The sequence below is a fragment of the Electrophorus electricus genome, chromosome 16 (genome assembly GCF_013358815.1).
Source record: "Electrophorus electricus isolate fEleEle1 chromosome 16, fEleEle1.pri, whole genome shotgun sequence".
Classification (NCBI taxonomy): Eukaryota; Metazoa; Chordata; class Actinopteri; order Gymnotiformes; family Gymnotidae; genus Electrophorus; species Electrophorus electricus.
Genome location: NC_049550.1, coordinates 5,252,902 through 5,274,546, shown reverse-complemented (window position 1 = coordinate 5,274,546; position 21,645 = coordinate 5,252,902). Strand labels below are relative to the sequence as shown.

The 21,645-nt window shown below is 40.0% G+C and overlaps 1 protein-coding gene across 2 annotated transcripts; it reads left to right on the top strand.

Moving 5' to 3' along the window:
- The first annotated feature begins 1,489 nt into the window (after positions 1–1,489).
- Positions 1,490–21,345, top strand: micall2b (mical-like 2b). 2 transcript variants are annotated; one of them, XM_027006190.2, is made up of 17 exons: positions 1,490–1,875; positions 2,195–2,243; positions 8,821–8,962; positions 9,264–9,385; positions 9,654–9,784; positions 11,153–11,629; positions 12,068–13,231; positions 14,209–14,390; positions 14,521–14,581; positions 15,037–15,251; positions 15,407–15,477; positions 16,125–16,248; positions 17,163–17,265; positions 17,393–17,466; positions 17,644–17,758; positions 18,935–18,981; positions 20,308–21,345. In XM_027006190.2, the coding sequence occupies exons 1-17, from the start codon at positions 1,733–1,735 to the stop codon at positions 20,367–20,369; spliced, it is 3,282 nt and encodes a 1,093-aa protein (XP_026861991.2). In that variant the 5' UTR covers positions 1,490–1,732; the 3' UTR covers positions 20,370–21,345. The 2 variants fall into 2 exon arrangements, with proteins under 2 accessions (XP_026861991.2, XP_035390989.1); XM_035535096.1 differs by lacking the exons at positions 15,407–15,477; positions 16,125–16,248; positions 17,163–17,265; ... (2 more) ...; positions 18,935–18,981; positions 20,308–21,345 and adding an exon at positions 14,687–14,941 and having other exon boundaries at positions 15,037–15,126.
- The last annotated feature ends 300 nt before the right edge of the window (positions 21,346–21,645 follow it).

Below are 21,645 nucleotides of genomic sequence, written 5' to 3'. Positions count from 1 at the left end.
CAATCTGTCCCTTAATAAAGGCATAATTACTGACTACAGGAGGGTCGTGTTTTGAGCACTCTCTGATGCACAGCAATAGCACAAGTGTAGAGAGAGCCAAAAACTCAAATTTCCTTGGCCACACATCGTAGAGGACCTCACCCGCAACACCACCTGCAGAGGATGAGACGGGCAAGCATGCCTCCATCCATCCTCACCACCTTCTACAGAGGGACAATAAACAGCATCCTTAACAGCTGGAATCGTGCAGCCCCAAAACACAAATCCCTACAGTAGATTGTAAGAACAGCCAAGATCTTCAGGATCTCTCTACCTGCCCCCAACAACACTAACAACCACAATCATTGCATTTGCAAGGCCACCGGTAATGTAGATGATCCCTCCCGCACCTGACACACACTATTCAACCTCCTGCTGTGTAGCGGAGCATCCTAGCCACCATTTTCAGACCCCACAACAGCTTCTTGCTGGCTGCAGATAGACTAATAACACACTACTGCTATCCCAACTATGATTCTTTATACCTAACAACTCTTGGCCTGCCTGCAAACACTAGCATGCATGTTATTCCTGAACAAAAAAACAGGCCACATGAGGGCCTCAGAGAGTTACCAGATAGTGCAGCAGCAGGTATGTGGTGGAAGACACGTAGGAACATCTACCCAAGCTAAAATGTAACGAAAATTGAACTTGATCAAGTTGTTTTTAATCTTAACACGTGAGCAGATTGTTTTGCCAGATGCAACATTTGTTTAGTTGACAGACTCACATATCACTGCAGGCTGTACCGTGGGCAGAGCCGTGTGACTAAGCGAGACTAAACAGGTCCTGTGACACCTACTATGCTTTCACTAATACAGCCACACCCAGCTGGGGGATTTGTGAACTTTGCTGTTGCTGCGTACCTGACAGGGTTGATCTGAACAAGTCACGGTCGTGACGTCTGGATATGGAGAAGTGCCAGTGTGATAATGCATGTGACATGTATAAAAAGCTTAGATGGTACAATGCTAGGATTCACTTGAATTTGAAACATGATTTACTTCCTCACATGGGAGTGCTGATTCCACAGCAGTGGCCCAGTTGGTCCATATGAAATTGCATCATCAAAAGCCAGGCTGCTAGGACTAGTTATTTAATATTACTGGAATTCATTTTAAAAGTTATTGCTATGGTTTTATGTCTACAAATATAGCTAGTTCTGATCATAATGTGAATAAATAGAAAGCAAACAAAACATAAATGCCTTTGGTTTATTAACTAAAGGCTGAATTTTGTATCATTTTGATAAAACTGTAATCGGGATCAGATTGTGCTTTTCTAAATAAATTGGTTGAAACGTATCGCTACGTAAATAATAAATAGTAAATACAGACCGTGGGCGCGCACACGCGCGCACACACACACACACACACACACACACACACTCTCTCTCTCTCTCTCTCTCACTCCATAGAATCAGTATAAGGCTAACCGAAAGGAGTGGATATTAAGTGGATTATCCCCCAACTTTTAAAGGACTTATCTCTGGCTCCACCTACTACGCAACGGCGTACCAAGAAGTTTTCGGGAGTACGTTGGATTGTTCGTTTACAATATAAAGTTGAACATCGAGGTTAAGAATTCGTAAAAAAAAGTGTTGGTTTAAGCTAAATCAAACCACTGTTTACTGTTCGCTCTCGGTCGTGTAGCTATTACTTAAATAAGGGCAACCGTTTGGGTTTCGTACGGCATGGCAGCGATAAAAGCGCTTCAGCAGTGGTGTAAAATCCAGTGTGAAGGCTACAAGGATGTAGCGATAACCAACATGACTACGTCGTTCAGGGATGGACTGGCCTTCTGTGCTCTGATCCACAAACACAGACCTGACTTGATGTAAGTACAAAAATCTTCTTTGAAGATTCTTGTGTTGTTTTAATTTTGGTAGTGGTCTTCCGAAAAGCGCGCGCCGGTACTGCGCTAGGACCGATGTGCTTGTTATTTGTAAATGTAAAACAGACAAAACTACACGATAGTCCATACATTCCAGTGATTTGGCTTTTGTTAAATATGTCGCTGTTTTTGTTACAGTTTGGACTGCACTGAATGTTAACATTTCTTACCGGGGACTTCCTGGGGTTGGTCATTGCCTAACATTGTTGATTTTATGTTGCACAAGCTTACTTTCAAGTGATTCTTGATCCCTTTATTGTAGAGATTTTGACTCCTTAAGAAAAGAAAATGTTTACGAGAACAACCACCTGGTAAGCATTCTTTCACATTTAGATCACTTTTTTCTAATATCTTTACCTCTGTCAGTTTCTTCCATATCCGCAGTGCTGAGACCTGCTTTAAAATCAAGTCAATGATTGATTTCAGTTTAATTCTATATGAACAGACGTAAACTAAACTATTTGCCCTGAGGTGATCCAAATCGACATGTTAACACCTAGGCTACAAGGGCAGTTCTGATACCCTTATTTGTATAATATTACGTAGGCTACGTGTTAGTATGGATTTTACATTTATTTGAAATGCTCTGTGATGGAGCTAAACACTGGAAATAATGCACTGAGCTTTTTCTTCGATGAGTAATTTGGTTACGTCCAGTTCCTTTGCTGTCTTAGCTTTGTCAGCTAACTAAATAAGTTAACCCGATGTATACCTCTTCTATGGCCATAACTGTGACCCAAGTACAGTTCTCTCCAATTACTCTATCAGTTCTTTCCACTTTGGCAACTTTCTTCAAAGTACGTGTCTGCTCTTCAGCCAGGACAAGCAGTGAAGGATTATGGGAACTGTTGGTTGCCGTATGAAGGTTGCTGTAGCTTGAATATATGGACGTGCCCTCACGCCTGTGGTACAAATACGAACACTGTGACCAAAGCGGTAGAGTTAATTGCCTGTAAATAATGAAATAGCAATTGAATTATGCATTTGCCAAAAGAAAATTCTGAGCATGATTCCTTCTATTTCCTGACATCTGTTACAACTTTAACAAAGCTTGGCTTCATCTCTCATGTTTTATATTTCAGTATTTATGCCTTGCTGTTTTCACTTATAGGAGCAATAAATAATTTTTACCATCAAAAGTATTAAAGAGTATGAAGGCGATTTATTTCTATAAATTGTAGCTCACATGAGATGAAGAATCAAATTGCTTTGTAGATCTTAAATGAACCAGTTTATGCTCCATATAGCAGCCCCCCCCCCCCCCCCCCCATAGGTGGCTATGTTTCAAATAGATTTAATACAGAATCTCTGAAACATCCAGGCCACTAGGTGTCAGTATAATGACTGTTTTGTAGCAGAAACACAAATCATTATGAAAATGACTTATTGTGCCTTTAAAGATTACTGCAGAAAGGCTGACTGACTGATCCTTGTCCTACAAAAGACCTTAAAAAGAATTTCGAATCAGCCATTCCAAGATTAGACACTCCCTCTTATATTAGTGGTGATTAATGCATTAACTGTTATATTTTGTGTGACTGCTCAGACAGGCTGGCCAAGGGAAATGTCTGACGGACCCCTTCCAAAATGTTATTCTGTTGCCATGGAATGACCTTTTTTTTTTTTTTTTTTTTTTCTTTTTTTTTTTTTTTTTTTCTTTTTTTTTTTTAAAGCATGCAAGTGGGAAAACAATTGCTGGTGTCAGAAGGCATAAATCGAATACATTCCTATGCTCTATGCTTCCTGTCTCTCCTCTTCAAGGAAATGCTGACCAGAAATGGCACTACCAGATAATTCTAATATTAAAATGTGGTATGCGAGAGAAAAAAAGGAGAGTGAGACAAGAGTGTGAAACAGATGAAATAGAGGTAATGGGTAGACAGCTGTCAAAAGAAGTAAAATTAGAACTAGACAGAGAAAAGCTGAACAAAAGATTTGGGTTAACTCAGACACAAGCTTTTTGAACCATCTTGCCTCTGAACTGGATGTAGTTTAAATATAAATATATATATAAGTCTGCTAGTTACAGTTTGTGTGGCACTGGTTGAGTAAGCATTTGGGATCAAGGGCACCGGCAGCCAGTGCAGACATAGCTGTAATGCCTTATAGGAGAAACAGATCTCCTATAGGGGAGACGGGCCCTGAGCTTTGAGGTGGAGCACGGCACAACAGTTTTCTCCTGTCCAGGAAGGCCACAGCACCACACATGTGGTTAGGATTTGCAGTTAATTACCCAACCCCCTTGTGAAATGCATTGCATGTGTAAGAAGAACTGCACAAGGCCAGTGTATGCTAGGATGTCTGCTGCTTACCTCTCCCATATTTGATCAGGCCTGCAGGTGTATATCTGTTGACCAGGGCTGCCCACCCATCAGCACTGGTTGTTCCTGCACCAAGACACATAATAAACCAGGCAATTAACTGGTAGCTGAGATGAGGTGTGGTTTTAGCTGGGAAATCCCCATTTTGTTCTGGACCTTCCAGGACTCCAGTATTGGCAGTCCAGAAGAGCAGTGTATTTGATCCAATCCCAGTAAAACAGATTCCAGAGGTGCAATGATAAATTAATGGTAACTAAACAAAGTCATTTCAAGTGCTCTGAGCGGGCTTCTCCTATGCATACATGCAGACAAATAAATGTAGAAACTGAAAGCGCATTACAAATGGAAAAACACTAACGCATAACAGGCTGGGAATTTCTGCCTAAATTGGATCTTTTCAGAAATTAGACAAACGAAAGCTTGTGAAGCTGATGTTTATTATAAGTCAATAAATTCCAGTATAACATGGGTGTGTTGTTTCTTACTTGGCAGTTACCAGTGCATTTTGTGGTGTTGGAATTGTGCCGATGTCTTCATTTGAAAATGTGTTTTCATCTCTCACCCACCATATTGGATAACCCGTACTTACACACACACACACACACACACACACACGCGCAAAAGATTTAGTGAACAAGCCCCTTTGGCCCTTTTCAACCTTGGCTGCGATTTACCATTTCTGGTCATGCTGGGTCTTGTGTATTTTGATCTCTTTGATGATGGGATTTGGCCTGCATTGAGAGGGAATATGGGCCAGTGCTCACCTTGTCTTGTTTGCTGAAGAGATAAACATGAGCGAGACAGGAATGTTCTGCAGCCATTCGTCCCTCTTAGGAAAATTACACGCAGAGTTGCCACATCATGGAGATGACAAAAAAGCCATTGAATTGACAATCCTGTTTGTTTGTTTATTCTGGGTGAGAAATTGTACAATTTAATTTCTTTCAGAAGTTTCTTGAATCTTGAAAAGATAACATGATTCTATTGGATATTATAATTTTTATCCCCCCTTGTTATCATTAATATTATTTTAGCCTTGGTGACTGAACTAAAATACAGAAAACTTTCCAAATTTTCAGGCAGTCAAAAGTCACTGCATTTTGGTGGGACTTTCCAGTCTTGTATTATTAAAGGGAATAGTCATGCATGGTGTGACCAGGAACATGCTCTTGGGCAATGCTAGAATGGAGTTGTAAGTTCAACGCTTGTGTGGAAAACTGCACAAGTTTCCTGCCTCTCGTTATATACCTTGGCTCTGATCCTAATGATGTCTGAGGAATTAGGCAGCTACACTTATGGACAGCCAGTGGCTTGGTCTGTCCAGCTCGCTGCAGTTGCTGGGTTTCCCTATCTGCTCCTCAGTTTCTCAAGTCCTGTCTCCCTCACCTCAGAAGGTCCACCCTGACACCAGTTAAAGCCCGGCAACATGCCACGTCTTGCTATATCTTGCCAGTAGAATTATAGAGGTGTCCTAATCCAAAGGTTGTATTTTTCTAGCCAAATAATTTACATTATTATATTGTTTTTAAAAGATGGGGTGGGGCAAGAATAGTTCTCGCCAGAAAAAGTGGGGAAAATTCTCTGTTTTTTTTCCCCCCCCAAATTATAGAAACATAGACATTGCACCTTTTAATCCCACCATATATTAAGAATGTTGATGCAACGAGAACATTCTCAATGTATGGTGGGGTTAAATGTGAAACTGGGGTTGATTTTGCTCTTGAACTTGATTATAGTGAGTAGACGTGCCACAGCTTTACTGCTTTCAAAAAGTCTTCAGTTGGCATTGGTGAATTACTAGATTCTCAGCACACGCTCTTGTATTACCACGCTGTCCGTGTCATTGCTGAGGTGCTTGTGTTGAGGTCATAATCCTAAAAGGCTGATCTGAGCCTTAAGAAAATCAAAAAGAAAAAAAATGTATTGTCACGATTGCTTTCTCATGGAGCTTTGTGCATCTCTACAGGGAGCATCCAGAAGTCTGTGGTCCCCAGCGGGATTTTCTGCTCCTTATGATTGATTGCTAGGGGTTGGGTGAAACCTGTGTTGACTCTTTCTTCAGAACTGCGTGCGTGTGTGTAGTGTATTGATTCTAAAACCAAGACTTAAATCCTGATGCAAATGTAAATGGTCTTGTGTAGCAGTTCCGGAAGACATATCTGTGACAACTCACATCAAATCCAACCCTATGCTTCTATTGCATCTGCTGCTTCAGGAGCTGCCATTGCATTACTAATGTAACAAAACTCCTTTCACAATTAACACACATGTAAATCCTCAATTTATTATTACTATTTTTAAAGTTATGGCAAGCTGTATATTTTCTAACTTGCATATTACACCTCTTATTATTCCAACTGCATGTGTCACGTGACTGTTTTGGTCCAATCATGACTGGGTGTTCACACAAAAGTTAGGTGTGTTTTAATTAGTTCAAGATGGATAATTCCTCTTCCTCCACCCCCCACCCCCCTGAGAGGTCAGTATTGTGGGAATATTTTGGTTATCCCGAAAAGTATAGAGAAGTATAGGTTGAAGTGGATTTTCACCGCACATGCAAAGCTTTGCACATGCTGTTAACCTGGCATCACAGAAGAGGACGGTCATTAACCAGATGTCTCAATTTAAAAAAACTAAAAATTTTCAGGCATAGCTAAAAATAAATAAATAAAAAAATTTCGTTGCAGCACTGCAGCTGCAGCAGTGCTAAAGGAAAAATGACATTCTCCTGTTTCCTTCACACAAGCCAATTCAGGGTGTACCCACAAGATGGAACTCAACCCAGGCCATGCTTGAGCACTGAGTCCAACAACAGACTGTTCTTTTCTCAGCACTTACATACAGGTGCATTTAGAGGAGCCTTAACATCTGATGAAGATGTAAAAAATGCCTCAGGATGTAGTTCAGAGTCTCTGAAAATGAGTGTGTACTCTGTTCAGTACTGATCAGCTGCCACCAGTTTCAGTTATGCTACTGATTCCACCATGAAACATTGACTCAGATTCAGCAGTTGTGAATGATCTGCCATGGCCTCTGACAATAACAGACACTGACGCTGAGTCAATGCGTGTTCAGCTTCTTCATATGAGCACTCCACTTGACCCATTTTTCGAATCTCTGCCTTCTGCCTGAGACCACTTGTGGCAAGACCTTCAACAGCCTGGCTGGATATATTCTGGATCCCCCACAGGTAATTGTTTAGATTAATATTTTTTAACAATCAGTTGATTAAAATTGATTTAATCAGTACAGTTTTTAGTTTTAAGACCCTAACGCATAGAAAGCATCTTGGTGACAAAATGCAGTAAAATAGGGCTGTACATAACGGGTTTCTTTAAACTGAACTAAACAGATGATAAGCCTTTTAACCATCAGAAATGTGCAGCTGTTTTGGTAGTTTTATTAATGCAAGTTTTCTGGATGTACATATTTTTCAGATATTTTAGTTGTAATAATATCTAATGGTATCAATATGTTGCAACTGTTTTGTGAGATTGTCTTTGTTAGGCCCAAGCATCAAGGGAGGAGACTGAGGAGCCATCAGAAATAGCATCCTGCAACAGTGGTGAACCTCTAGCCAAAAGATCACCAATCACTGAACTGTTTAGTAGATTATTTCCAGAGGAACAAACCCTGCCACCAAATATTTTGTCTCAAGTAGTGAAAGGGGAAGTACAGCCTTTACAAGGCAGTGCAGAGCTTCACACTGGAGTCAAATCCACTTAGATGGTGGAAGAACAATGGGAGCGAGTTTCCCTATTTAGCCAAGTTGGTGAAACGCTACCTTGGAGTACCCATATCATCTGTCCCCATTGAAAAGGATTTCTGTACTGCAGCGGACATTGTCCCGGCTCAGAGAGCAATCTTCTTGATGGTATTCTTAATAGGAGCTTCAAAATTAATTTAACTGCCTCCATAAATAGTTTTTTTTTTTTTTTCTGAGCAGTCTTAGGTGAAGGTTTTTAAAAATGTATTTTGTTTTTTAAACTGTTTTTATTTGATATTTGTGTTTATATTGTGTATGTGTGTGTGCTTTTATTTGTTATATTTTTAAGATAATTAGTTTTGTTTTTGTTTAATGTAGTTAATTTATGTGAAATTAAGTTAATCTTTAATGATCTTCTCCTTAGTTTTCCAAATTGTTTGAGAAACCAAGAAATAAATCCCAGAAAGAATACCAGAGTTTTTTTTTTTCTAGGGAGGGGAAAAAAACCCACAAAGCGGTATTACTTGAATTGTAGCTTTGGATTATTGTTACACTGTGTGTGTGTGTGTGTGTGTTTTACCTTGTTCACATGATATAATGCTGTGTAAAGGAAGGTTTACAAAGGTTGCCATTTTCTCAGATTTTGAAAATCCAAAAGCCTGAGATTCCTAATGGGAATGGTGTTCATAGCCAGTGACACCACAGTGTTGCCATTTTCACACAACCATTCTTGATTTGGTGTCCGGTTTTCTGTTATAGGACTTAAGTGCCCTTTTTCATGTATTATAAGTATGATGGGAATGGGGCTTCTTGCCCACCTTCCTGTTTTCTTATTCTCTTCCTTGTCTGGTGTGGCCAAAGGCCTTTGGAGTCGCTGAAAAGGAACTGGGGATCCCCGCCCTGCTGGATGCAGAGGACATGGTGGCCCTCAAAGTGCCTGATCGTCTCAGCATCCTCACCTATGTCTCACAGTACTACAACTACTTCCACGGCCGCTCTCCCAGTAAGACATACATGTATCCCCAGCACCGTGTGTGTGTGTGTGTGTGTGTGTGTGTGTGTGTGTGTGTGTGTGTGTGTTGTATGGTTGGGGCTTTCAAAGTTGCTTGACCAATAATGTACACACAATCATTGTTCTTGAAGTTGTTTTGCATGTCCCTCTGACTTACAAGAGTTAAGTAATGTAGTACATTGGTGGTTGATTGTTTGTTTTTCAGTTTTAAACCTCCCTTTTTCCTTTTTCTTGTTCATTCTTTCTCTCTCTGTCTCTTGCTTTCTGTCTGCCTGTCTCTCTGTATCTAAAGTTGGAGGCATAGCTGGTGTGAAAAGGCCAGCGGAAGAATCCAGGGAAGAGGTATCTGGGAAGAGGAACCAACCAGTGACAGCTAAAGTATTCGGCTCACCTAAAGAAGTCACGGAAAATAAGGTGAAATAAGACAGAATCAATTGTTAGATACTTTACATTTAGAGCATATTGAACAGGTATGATGGGCAGTTGTGCTGTCTCTCTGGTATTCGGAAATTTAGTTCTCCTTTTTTCAAACTTTGACATAAATACAGTGAAGTGTACTGAATGAAAATGACATTTGTCTTCTATTTGCATTACCTTTTGTTGTGTATTTTTAGAAGGCCCTTTGAATACTTTTAATCGGCTAGAATAAATCTACAACTGTGTGTGTGTTACTGTTTTACAGAGGGAGATCCTGGTTGAGCATTCCAATAAACCCGGCACATTAAGCAGTAGCTGCAGTGTCTGCAACAAGCATGTCCACCTTGTGCAGCGCCACCTAGTGGATGGGAAGCTTTACCACAGAAACTGTTTCAAGTATGAAGATCCTTTCTTGTTTACATGGTTTCATTTTTCAACATATTTAATATTTTTATCTGTTAGATGGTTTGATCTAAAATGCATGCAAAAGGAACTAAAAGTCTCATTCAGTTCCTCTTGGAATTTTAGCCACCTCATCACTATGCTGGCAAATGTCATCAGTCATACATTAGCAATGACTCACCACTATTGTCAGATGACAGCATGTCAGCTACTGTGGGAAAGTACTTTTTGTATTTAAAACAAAATGTGTTCTTTAGCACTGGCTATATCCGCTATAAACAATATCAAATATTGCAATAAATTAAATCAGTGATTAATATTAAGCAAATTATTGTTCAGTTGCCTTCTGTCATCCAACATTATCTTTTGAATGGCCTTTTTAAATCTCCAAAGGAATGCTGAGGTTGCATGCAAATGATACAAAGAAACTCTGATACACGTGACTTACTCAATACAAATATTTTACCCAATGCCCACTGAATGTGAAAGGCTGTTATGAGTACAGAAATAAAGTTTGTTGGCATGTATGGCTGACAAATGAAAAATGGATGTGTATTATAACATTGTGGCTGAACCAGCCTGTGTTGATTTAAAAACTAAGCATTTTTAAAAACATAGTTAATCTCTTAAAAATGCTATCTTTTTAATTCTATGTTGCTCTCCCACTGAGATCCAGCATTTCATTTATGTAGTGGCAACCTCTCATAGTAGGTCTTGTCCCATTACTGAAATATTTATATTGAGACTTTGCTTAGTCCTTTGTCTATGCAGTGTTTCAGTGTTTTGGTTTGTTTGTTTTCCAAATTCCATGTTGACTGAAACGATGAAAGGACATTCGCATCGGAATGCATGGAATTTGCAGCATCATATTATGGTTTATCATTATAATTAGAATATAAAACATTGTCTTAAGTCTAATGCAAACAAACCCTATAATGAATCAGTTAATTATTTGTGTTCCGTGAATGTCCTGACTACTCATAAATGTCAGCGGATGTACTGATGAATCGTGACAGTCACATGATGCTGAACTACAGGGCAGTAGTAGCTCAATGGTTAAGGTGCTTGACTTGGAAGGTTGCTGGTTCAAGTCCTGCCACTGTTGGGGCCCCTGAGCAAGGCCCTTAACCCTCAATTGCTCAAGTTGTATGAATTGTAAGTAAATGTAAATGTAGATAATGCTGTCACATCAGTTGTTCAGCTTTAGTGTTTTTTGCATATTGCAAGGTGCATCACATTTACAATGTGTAGCAATATTAAATAACAACTAAAATACAGTATAGTATTTTATTTATCACACAGCCCTAGTTTAAATTAAAGCTTAAATGTTTTTAATCATTTAAAAAAAAATTTAATCAATAGGTGCAGCGAGTGCGCCAGCATTCTTCTGTCTGGCACATATAAACCTGGAAAGGAGCCTAACACGTTCATCTGCAGAACACACCAGAGTACACAAAAGCTTCCAACTCCACAGGCCAGGCAGGTCCCACTGCCCCTGCGCGATTCTCAGCCTATACCAGCCACCAGGGCAATGCCCTCCAGCAAGGCCACACCCTCCACCAACACCACCTCCTCTGTCCCAGCTATCAGCTGCAGTTCTCCTTCATTGCCTGCTGACTTGGTAAAGGCCTCCACCACGTCCAGACCAAGCCCTCATTGGTTGGCTGGTAAGAGTGACATCCTCTCCACCCCTACGCCCTCCCCACGTTCTAAGCTCACACCGGCCCATTCTTCAGCCCTGCCCCCACCCGTGAAAAGTCCCATGGACAAAAGTGCGAAAGCGGAACCCTTGAAACCACCAAGCAGCACAGTTGTGAAGAACCAGGAGGCAAGACAAAGGTGAGGAGGACCGTTGGGGTTGGCTGAAAAGATGGTTATTTTTTCAAATGTGTCATGTTCATGAGTTTGAACTAGGTCTCTAATAATGTGCCAGGATAAATATGGTCAGAATTTTGTAGAAAGCTTATTGGCCATTTTGGTGATACTGACTACTTTCCAGCATGCTATCTGTGAGTCATAAGAGTCCCCTGCAGTTTTGTGGCAGAGCATTGCACATTGTGATGTTTCAACGGCAGAGTAGTTCTGACTTTTTTCTTTCCTCCATCTGAGCTTGCTGGCTGCACATCACACCAGGCTCTCGCTACATCACTGCACAGTGGACATTCATGCCTTTTGAACACAAGGTGGTCCCCTGACCTTTTTAGAATGGGCATGATCAAAGGAATGGCATTAAAGATGTATTTTAAAATGCCCTTCCAACCCTTGTTTTTCCTACAGATTCTTCGAGATGAGCAGTAGCTCAGGGAGCACTGGTCCAATAACCAGGAGTACTCTGGCCAGTCAAGCCAACGAGAATGCGGGCCTGCCTGTCTTGACAGCACCAGCAGTGGTCAGAACCAATAAGAATGCAGGCCTGCCTGTGGTGATGGCGCCAGAAGTGGTCAGAACCAATGAGAAAGCAGGTCTTCCCATGGTGACAACAACAGCAGTGGTCAGGACCAATGAGAATGTTAACCTGCCAGTGGTGACAGTGCCAGCAGTGGTCAGGACCAATGAGAGCACGGCCCTGCCTGTGGTGACTGCGCCAGCAATGGTCAGAACCAATAAGAATGTGGGCCTGCCTGTGGTGACAGCACCAGCAGTGGTCAGAACCAATGAGAAAGCAGGTCTTCCCATGGTGACGACAGCAGTGGTCAGGACCAATGAGAAGGCAGGTCTTCCCGTGGTAATGGCACCAGCAGTGGTCAGGACCAATAAGAATATTGACCTGCCCTTGGTTATGGTGCCAGCAATGGTTAAGACCAATGAGAATGTTAGCCTGCCAGTGGTGACGGCGCCAGCAGTGGTCAGGACCAATGAGAGCACGGCCCTGCCTGTGGTGACTGCGCCAGTAGTGGTCAGAACCAATAAGAAATCAGGTCTTCCCATGGTGACAACGACAGCAGTGGTCAGAACCAATAAGAATGCGGGCCTGCCTGTGGTGACAACACCAGCAGTGGTCAGAACCAATAAGAATATTGACCTGCCCTTGGTTATGGTGCCAGGAGAGGTCAGGACCAATGAGAATGCGGGCCTGCCCATGGTGCCAGCACCAGCAGTGGTCAGGACCAATAAGAATGCATGTTTGCCCATCGAGATGACGTTAACAGATGTCAGGACCAATGAGAATGAGGGCTTGCCTGTGGTTATGGCAACAGCAGTGGTCAGGAACAATAAGAAAGCAGCAACAGGGCCGCCCTTAGTGGTGGCACCAGCCAGCAGGGAGCCGGCTAAAGGCAGGGTTCTGCTGCGTGTGGGAGACTGGGCCAAAGACAAGGAGAAGGACAAGGAGAACGAGAAAAAAGAAGCCAAGTCTGTCATCAACAAGATGTTTACAGAGGAAATCAAAAAGAGCAGCAGCCCATCGAGGATGCCTGCTGGCCTCAAAACAGCTCCTGCCAGGTTAGCCCTGCCTCAGTTCTTCTATCCCCTGTCTACCTCATTGGTCACATGTACTGTCATGAAGTGATGATGATGATGATGATGATGATGATTAACTCTGTTAGGTTGCAGGGCACTACATCCCAGACCCAGATTATGCTTAAATCTAGACCTAAAAAGAGAATCTCTGGTGAATCAGAATCATTTTAAATGTGTTTGGGTTTTTTGGGTTCCCCCCACCCCCCCTGTCTATGTCCATGAAACTGGCATGTGATTAAGACAATTTTGGCATTACATTACAATTTTGGACCTGTGAATGTGAGTAGTTCTTAACTTTCATTACAAGAAAATGTTTCTGTAGGCTGGGGGGTAGTTTTTTTATGTGCCCTTTATTATCTATTTTTAGTAAGCCATGTAAAACAGGTGCCAATATCAAATTGTCTGACATCAAGGCAGGCACAAGTGCACAATTAACTGTGTTTGAAAACAAATGGGTTGTTTGTTTTTTTTTACTCTGCTTTTGCATCTTAAATCAGTAAACCATGTTTACCAAGTCAGCCAGTTGGAATGAGGAACATTTCAGTTTAATTATCTGTAAACTAATAAAAACCTGTTAGTTTCCACAAACCAGTCATAGGTATCCTTCATCTGGAAATAATTCTCATGGTCAGTCTGAGACTCCCAAGTAGGAAAGGGGACCTACATTCCTGGAGTGCTGAAGTCCAGCATTCTTTGGTAATTTCTCTGCTTGCTAAACGTGCTAAGTTGAATCAGGTGAATTTTGAACTGGGAAATCCCCCAAATCCCTAAACTGTGCTGAAGTCTTCCAAAACACCATGTTGTTTCACCTACTCTCTCTGTTGGCCTCTGGGCCATCTTTGCTGCATTTCTGGCAATGACTGTTCAGAAAAATTATTTCTGTCTGTAATCTGATACTGCCACTGCCCCCTTGTGGACAGTTGGTACTAATACAACTTTTATTCCAATGGTTTGTACAGTAGCAATATTTCCCCTGGGGACACTGGCAGCAAACGCCCCTCTGGAAAAGTGCTGTTGAAACCACTGCACAAGGATTCGGGACAGAGCCCAGCTCCTGCATTGGCTAACACAGCAGTCTGGCTCACTGCCAAGGAAAAGGACTCATCCAATACAGCTAACTCACTGTTGCTTGTTAATAAAGGTAGGGCTTTTCAATCACATCAATGGCACTTTTGTATTCATTTAAATAACACAGGTGCATCCAGCTTAGCTTGTCCGTTTATGTATTATTTGAGTCTAACCTGATGAACCTGACTCGTCTGCCATTTTAGAAGTGGATACAGCGCCCTCTGACTGGAGGTCTATGCTCAAGCCTGTTGCCAAAGATTCCAAGTATGTTATTCAGCACTTCGTTCTCACTTGTTCTTTTCTCTTCTCATGCGCTTAAAGCATTTTTTTTTCCTGTGGAAAACGTTTCTGACTCTCTTCTGTTAATAGATTGTTTTACTGGATTTCTTTTTCCTTCTTTTGGGATTGGTTGAATCTCCAGAGGTTCTATCCCTCTTACTCCCTCGCGCTTACTGATTGGTTGTCTTGGCGCGCATTCCCCGCTACGCCGTACGAAACCAGCGACATGTCGCATCTGAAGCAAGAGTGCACAGAATACAAGTTTCTCTCTCAACGAAGACCAGAAATAACCCCACCCCATTCCTCTCTTTTCCCTGTCCCTCATTAACAATCACCTAGTCGGAGGTGAGAGGAACGTTGATCCACATTTCACAATTTATTGTGAAGTGGAGAAAATTTACTTTTTTTCTTCTTTTCTTAATTTTTTTTCTGGTTATTAGATCTGGAACATCCAAAGACTCCACTGCAGCTAGCGTACCTACTAAGGAGCCTGAGAAGAAACCTGAGACCACAACACAGCCAAGCTCAGGAAAGTCCCAGGTTTCTGGGCATGCTCTAGCTACCACTAGCTCTGGCTCCACAAATGACGAACAATGCAGTTCAGCTTTGCCAAGCCAGGTTACAAATGGGACTGCCCTGCGTGGTAAGGCTGAAGGTAAAGTATGAAAAAAGGAGTAATGAAAAAAGATAAGCAAGCTTTGTGTGTGTGATACATTTCTGAAAATAGTGAGTGTACGTGATTAATATTTACTCTGGCCATATTTTCTATCTCTGACTCTGTCTGTCTGTCTTTCTGTTTTTCTTTCTTAGACTCCAAGAGGGGCAGCAATGCAGCCCTTTCTGAATCCTTATCAAGGACAAACCCACAGAACTTGACAAAGGTTTTTGTCTCATCTTAACTGTCGTTTCTTGGTGGTGTTAGAAATTTGGCAATGTAGAGACAGGAGCCTGTATTGATCCTCAGAGTCTTGATGTTTATTTGCATGCATAAAGACACTTTGGATCAGTTTTTTTTCTTTAGTCTGAAAGAGAGATGCTACTCTAACAACAGGCTGTCAGTCTCAGAAACACAGAAGTGAGACCAAACCTAAGAAGCATTGAGCAGACGGAGGAGACGAGGGAGATGGATAGATGGGGGAAAAGGGTGGATGAGGCCTGAGAGATATCACCATCTGACCTTGATGTCACCATAAGATAGACATTCAGAAAAGTACAGCAGTATAAATATAAAACAGAATTAAAAACAATCACAAAATAAAACAAATGTACATTCATTCTTCCAGTGGAAAAAGCTAGACTCCTCTAACTAAATGAAACTTGGTAAACTCCTTTTAGAGTGTAAACATTAATTTAGTGTCACACAGAATTTCAAATGGATTTTCGTCTGTGTTAGTCAAATCATACACTGTACTCTATGAAGGGTGAATCTCTAGGCATCATTTAGATCTGTGAATGCAGTCTACTAATTCACACTAAACATGCACATCCTTTGCTTAAATACTGAATGTGCTTTTTATTCCCATTTTAGCTAAAGCCTGACTATATACCCAAAGAAAAGATTCTTCAGGAGCTGAAAGAGATTGAGAATAGTCTGGATGAGCTGGAAAAACAAGGAGTCGAGTTGGAGAAGCAGCTCCGACGTTATGAAGAGGGTGGGTGTGAGCACGGCTCGGGGGGCATGACGTACATCTTTATCCTCGTGACTCCATGATGTATGTTCAGTGGTTTTTAAATATGGAGTAGTTTTAAGCTTGGATTCCACAAGGAAATATAAAACACTGTCTAAAAAGCGATCAAAATGGAATGGAATCTTGGTAGCTATTTCCACTTGACTTCTGCTCGTTACACTCCTAATAATGTCTAATAACAGAGCCACGTAGCTCAGAATTACTTTGAGTACTAAATCTCTAGTCCAGTAGCAGAGTGGAAATACAATTTGACTTTATGATAAAGGGTTAAACTGCACTTGCTTACAGCTAGTTACAGTAATCAAGCAGAAGTATTGGTGTCCAGCTGGTGGCAGTATTATTACTGGGCTCCATTCTGGGCTTCACAGTGCACATTTAACAGTCTTTGTCAAATCCCTGAAATATGCAGCTGCTAACTCAATGCAAACCCAATTAGTGCTATGCACTGTCACAAAGCAAATTTATAATGAACAAATAAGGCATGCTTTAAAAACTGATAAAACACTGTTTATTTTCTACCAATTGCTTAACAAGACTTGAAATATTTTTAATAGCTGTAGGTTTATTAGGTTTTAGCATCTTAAATTTAGTGAATAATTACAGAGCTCAAATAAAACATGCAGGTGGAACCTCTGCTCTCCTTACTGTGTAAGATGAATCCCTCAGGAAAGAGTACTAATGGGTGAAAATGGACCAAAATAAGTGCACGCAAACAGCACAAATTAGATATTGGAGAGATCCTTTTTTGGCCTTGTTGAGAAAGTGACTGGGCAGCCCTTCTGGAAAGGAAGGACAGCCCACCTGACTGAGTACACCAAGAGAACCGATTCCTTTTCCCACTTGAGGTGACTTGCCGTAATGCTGTGCTTCTCTTTCAGAGGGCAAAGGGGATGTGTTGATGAATGACTCGATGGTGGACTGGTTCAACCTCATCCGAAATAAACAGGTCTACATGCGACGAGAGAGCGAACTGGTGTACATGTAAGTATGCGTTGCTGGGGAAACGGGATGGGGCAGAAACTTTGTGAGCAGGAAATTTAGATGCAGTACAAAAGCAGCTGTTTAAAAAAACTTTCTAAAAATAATCCCATGAAAAACTGTGTGGCAGAGGAAGAACCCAGGACCTAGAAGAAGAACAACCCAATGTAGAGGCAGAGCTTCGGAAACTGATGGCAAAACCAGGTCAAAACAGGATTAAAATGATGGGGCGGGGTTTGTTTTTGTTTGTTTGTTTGGCTTTTTAATTTTTTTTTTTTTACTGCAACAGGTTCAGGAACATGCTACCCCATAGTGCTTATAGTTCAGTGTTTGTTTGTTTTTTTTATTCATTATCATATGAATGCATGTCCCTCTCTGTAGACCACCTGAAGACATATCAAGAACGCAAGCGGGAGGAGGAGCTGATTGCCAAACTGGTAGAAATAGTTGATGACCGAAATGCTATCGTGGATGGACTGGATGAAGATAGAATAAGGTGTCCATGCTACACTTTACTTTAGACAGTACTTTAAAATTATTTCTTTTAATTTAGCAGAACCATCTGGACAGTCCTGTTATGGTGGCATTTTATCTAGCGGTTGCTGCAGTGTAGTCTTAAAGTTAACAGACAGTGATGCAATTTCCATGCGGTTTTGTTTCTTGTGCAGTGAATGATGATGGCTAAATGCTGGCTTTAATCTAATGGCTCAATGCAGACATTTGCATATAGGAGTCATGGTCCTTTTATATCCAAAGCCTTCATGTCTGGGGACCATAAGTAATTGCTTCTCAGTGGTTTCTTGCACAACTTTGCATCATTGCATCACTGCATCATAACATTGTATAGAATGGAGCTACCAAACGTGAGGAGTTAATTCTAGTTGTGGCAACAAACTGTTCCTTTCCAATTACTTGCAGACTGAACTCTATATGTAAATACACGATAAATAACATTTAAGACAACTCCCCTCCTGCAGATCTGCAGAGCTTACTACCTACACACCTGAATCTAATATTCAGAAGCCACTGAAGGCTTTGTCCACCTGGATCAGGTGTGTTGGATTGGGGTTCTGCATGGAGGTAGATCTCCAGGACCAGAGTAGGACCCTGATGCAGGAAACAGCGGTCATGTTTTGGCACATTATTTGCCCAGACACTGTACATTCATAACCTTGCCACATTTAATTCAATTCTAAAGTTAGGTTTCTGTACTGGATATTTGATATTAATATTTATAGTTATACAATTTAATTACCTTCAGCTAAGTTAAGTCTTCAGTTGATTAATCACCCGTATTTAGTTTCTTTCATATTTTCTTTCTTTAATATTCATTATTCTTTTTCACAGTAATAATGTAGAAATATCTTGTGTTTGTGTAATGAACAGAAAGCCAAGCGATCTCTTCCTTTGTTTGTTTGACCTTATATTGTTAACTGTCATATTTGACAAATTTATAACTACATTCTCCTGCTCTATTCAAAGTCAAGCATGCTTAATGTCACTTGAACTGATTTGGATCTGCTATTTAAGGCTTGTCACGGACACTCATGGTGGTAATTAAACTTTGGAATTCCAGTCGGTTTAAAGTTCGAGCTACAGTCTTTTATCTAGGAACTTCACTGCAGACTTTGTCCATTTGTTTAATTTCTTGTTTCATTTTTGCTTTTAACAGGGAGGAAGAGGAGGATGAGCAGTTGAATAGGATGATGCAGGACTTGGGTAAGTTTAGAAAATGTAGGCTTTCTGTCATACACGTGTGTGTGTGTGTGTGTGTGTGTGTATATGTATGTATGTATGTATGTGTGTATGTATATATATATATATATATATGTATATATATATATATATATATATATATATATATATATATATATATATATATATGTATATGTGTGTGTGTGTGTGTGTGTGTGTGTGTGTGTGTGTGTGTGTGTGTGTATGTATGTATATGTATATATATGTATGTATATGTATATATATGTATGTATATGTATGTATATATATATATATATATATATATATATATATATATATATATATATATATATATATGTGTATGTATATATATATATATATATATATATATATATATATATATATATATATATATATATATATATATATAAAAATACAAACTAAAGAAAGACTTTCCCAAGCCTGTGTTTAGAGTAACGCCCACCAATCATTCAGGTCTGTTAGCAAATATTTCTTTGCTGATGACATCCATTTGATCAGTGTTTTCAGATTACTTTCACAGACTGGGATTTTCTTTGTCAGCACAGTTATTAGGTTTCTGTTTCAAAGATGAATTAACCAAACTAACCTAAAAGTACTTATCTTGTTTCAGTCAAGACATTTCACTGAAAATGCACTGCAAGTCTCAGAGCCAAATGCAATTTTTCAGATCATTGTGCTTTGGCAGTTATGTATTAAAACTTTTATGAAAACATGAGCAGTGGGTTTTAGATTAGTCTAGTAGCACTAATAGTTTCTCCTAAACTTCAGGAGTTGAAAGGTCTTTCATTTTGTTTCGAATGGGGAAGTTCATAAAAATTAGTTTCTTTTAGGGGGCATGGACGTGTGTACCACTCTCCGCCTCCGCTAACTGTACTTAGAAACTTAACGGCTATCGCTGTGTGTGTGTGTGTGTGTGTGTTTATATATTCAGTGTTTTTTAAAATCCGAAAAGGGAGCAGCAGGAGAAGATATGCATCCCATTTTGTTTTAATGACCACTAATGGAAACCATTACAGTCTAGTCATAGCTAATGACTTTCCTGCTTTTTAGAGCTGAAACGCATATTAATAAAATGTATAATTTACCAGGCCAATTAGGCCAGCCCAAAATGTGGGCAAAAGTCACAAACATTTGCAATGCATGATTTTAAGAACTTTGAATGTGTTGAAAGCTATTGTTCACAGCTTAAACTGCCATAGTAAATGACCCTTTGGTTTTTGTTGGAAAGTGGGGGAAAATCACCTTTTGAATCACCTCTGATGTAAGTGAAGGATGAACTCTTAAGCATGCTCTCCCTCTTGCTAACAGATATTAAGAAAGAAAAAAAGAAGAAATCACCCATATCCAAGTTGTTTGGCTGGAAGAATTAACAGGAAGGCAATTCAATTTATCCTTCAATTACGAGAGAAGCAATGAGAATTTTATGGCAGTTTTGTTCAAATGCTGTTTCACTTAGTCAGCTGTTTGTTTGGAAATGACACTGCGAAGGATTTTTTTGCGATCTGAGAATTTTAAGCATGCAAACAAGTGAGTATTCTGTTCTATTAGAGATGTTCACAGTAAAGAAAAAAGTGATTGTGTGTCTCTGTATGTGATTTTTCAGGTTTGCAAATATTCGCTAAATTATTTATTTCTCAGTTACTGACTTTGTTGGGGAGTTTGTAGTAACAAAATGAGGAGTACTAAAATATTGTCATGTTGATTCATATTGAATCCAGTTTGTCATCAATGGACTGAAAAAAGTCCAAAATTTGTCATGCCATTTGACTTTTTTTTTTTTTTTTTTTTTTTAGTATCTTGTGCAATTGAATGCAAATCTTATCCTGTTAATACAAAATCTTAGAATAGACAGCATTTCTTAGACGGGCTCGGGTGCTTATATACTTTTACCAGCAGGGGGCACCCTGAGTCTTATTTTTAACCAAGTAGTCACTCTTGTTTTGGCAAAAGCTATGATAAACTTTTTTAATATTTGTACATCACATGGATTCTTAAAGTAGTAATGAAGTACACTTGTAACATTCTTGTCGAAACTTGAACTGAACATGTACATAGACTATTGGAAACCAATGATATGAATATGCAAGTGCTAGGATATGCCAGTATTACTGAATTAACTTATTAGTATTTATACTTGAATATGGATATTTTTGTTTTGTGCTAAGGTTCAGTTAGTGAAATTCTTGCTTAAATTTGTATGCTATTTTATCCAATTTAAAATCTCAACAAAATTAAGATGCATTTGTTACCTTGAAACACACTGCCACTTCAGTGTTTCTGTGGTTACTACCCAAATTTTTAAATAAAATGATGACATTTAATATGTACAATAAAGTTTGAAAGTTCTCCAGATTCTCCATGTTCTCCTTTAATCATGAGCCTATTTCACCGATGTGATTAATGTTGAGTAGAGTAAAGGTCTTTTGCATGATATAGACCATTCCTGTCAGATCTTGCCTGAATTTCTGATTTAACATTGCATGTGAAGGTGGAAAAGCAGTGTTATGGTTGACCCTGTGCTTCCATTAGGTTCAGCTCTCCAGTGTGTGTATACAGGCTCATAGACATTCTTTATAAGGATGGGCTGTGGATAAGGGTGCTATGGGGTTGTTCATCTGTCTTAAGTGGGGTTTCCTAAGGCTAGTC

What these genes read in the sequence shown, in the direction of transcription:
- micall2b (XM_027006190.2), top strand. Translation starts at nt 1,733, where the DNA reads ATGGCAGCGATAAAAGCGCTTCAGCAGTGGTGTAAAATCCAGTGTGAA. An exon ending in CTTCCACGGCCGCTCTCCCA is followed by an intron (nt 8,963 to 9,263) that starts GTAAGACATACA and finishes CTGTATCTAAAG; the next exon opens with TTGGAGGCATAGCTGGTGTG. An exon ending in CTGGATGAAGATAGAATAAG is followed by an intron (nt 17,759 to 18,934) that starts GTGTCCATGCTA and finishes TGCTTTTAACAG; the next exon opens with GGAGGAAGAGGAGGATGAGC.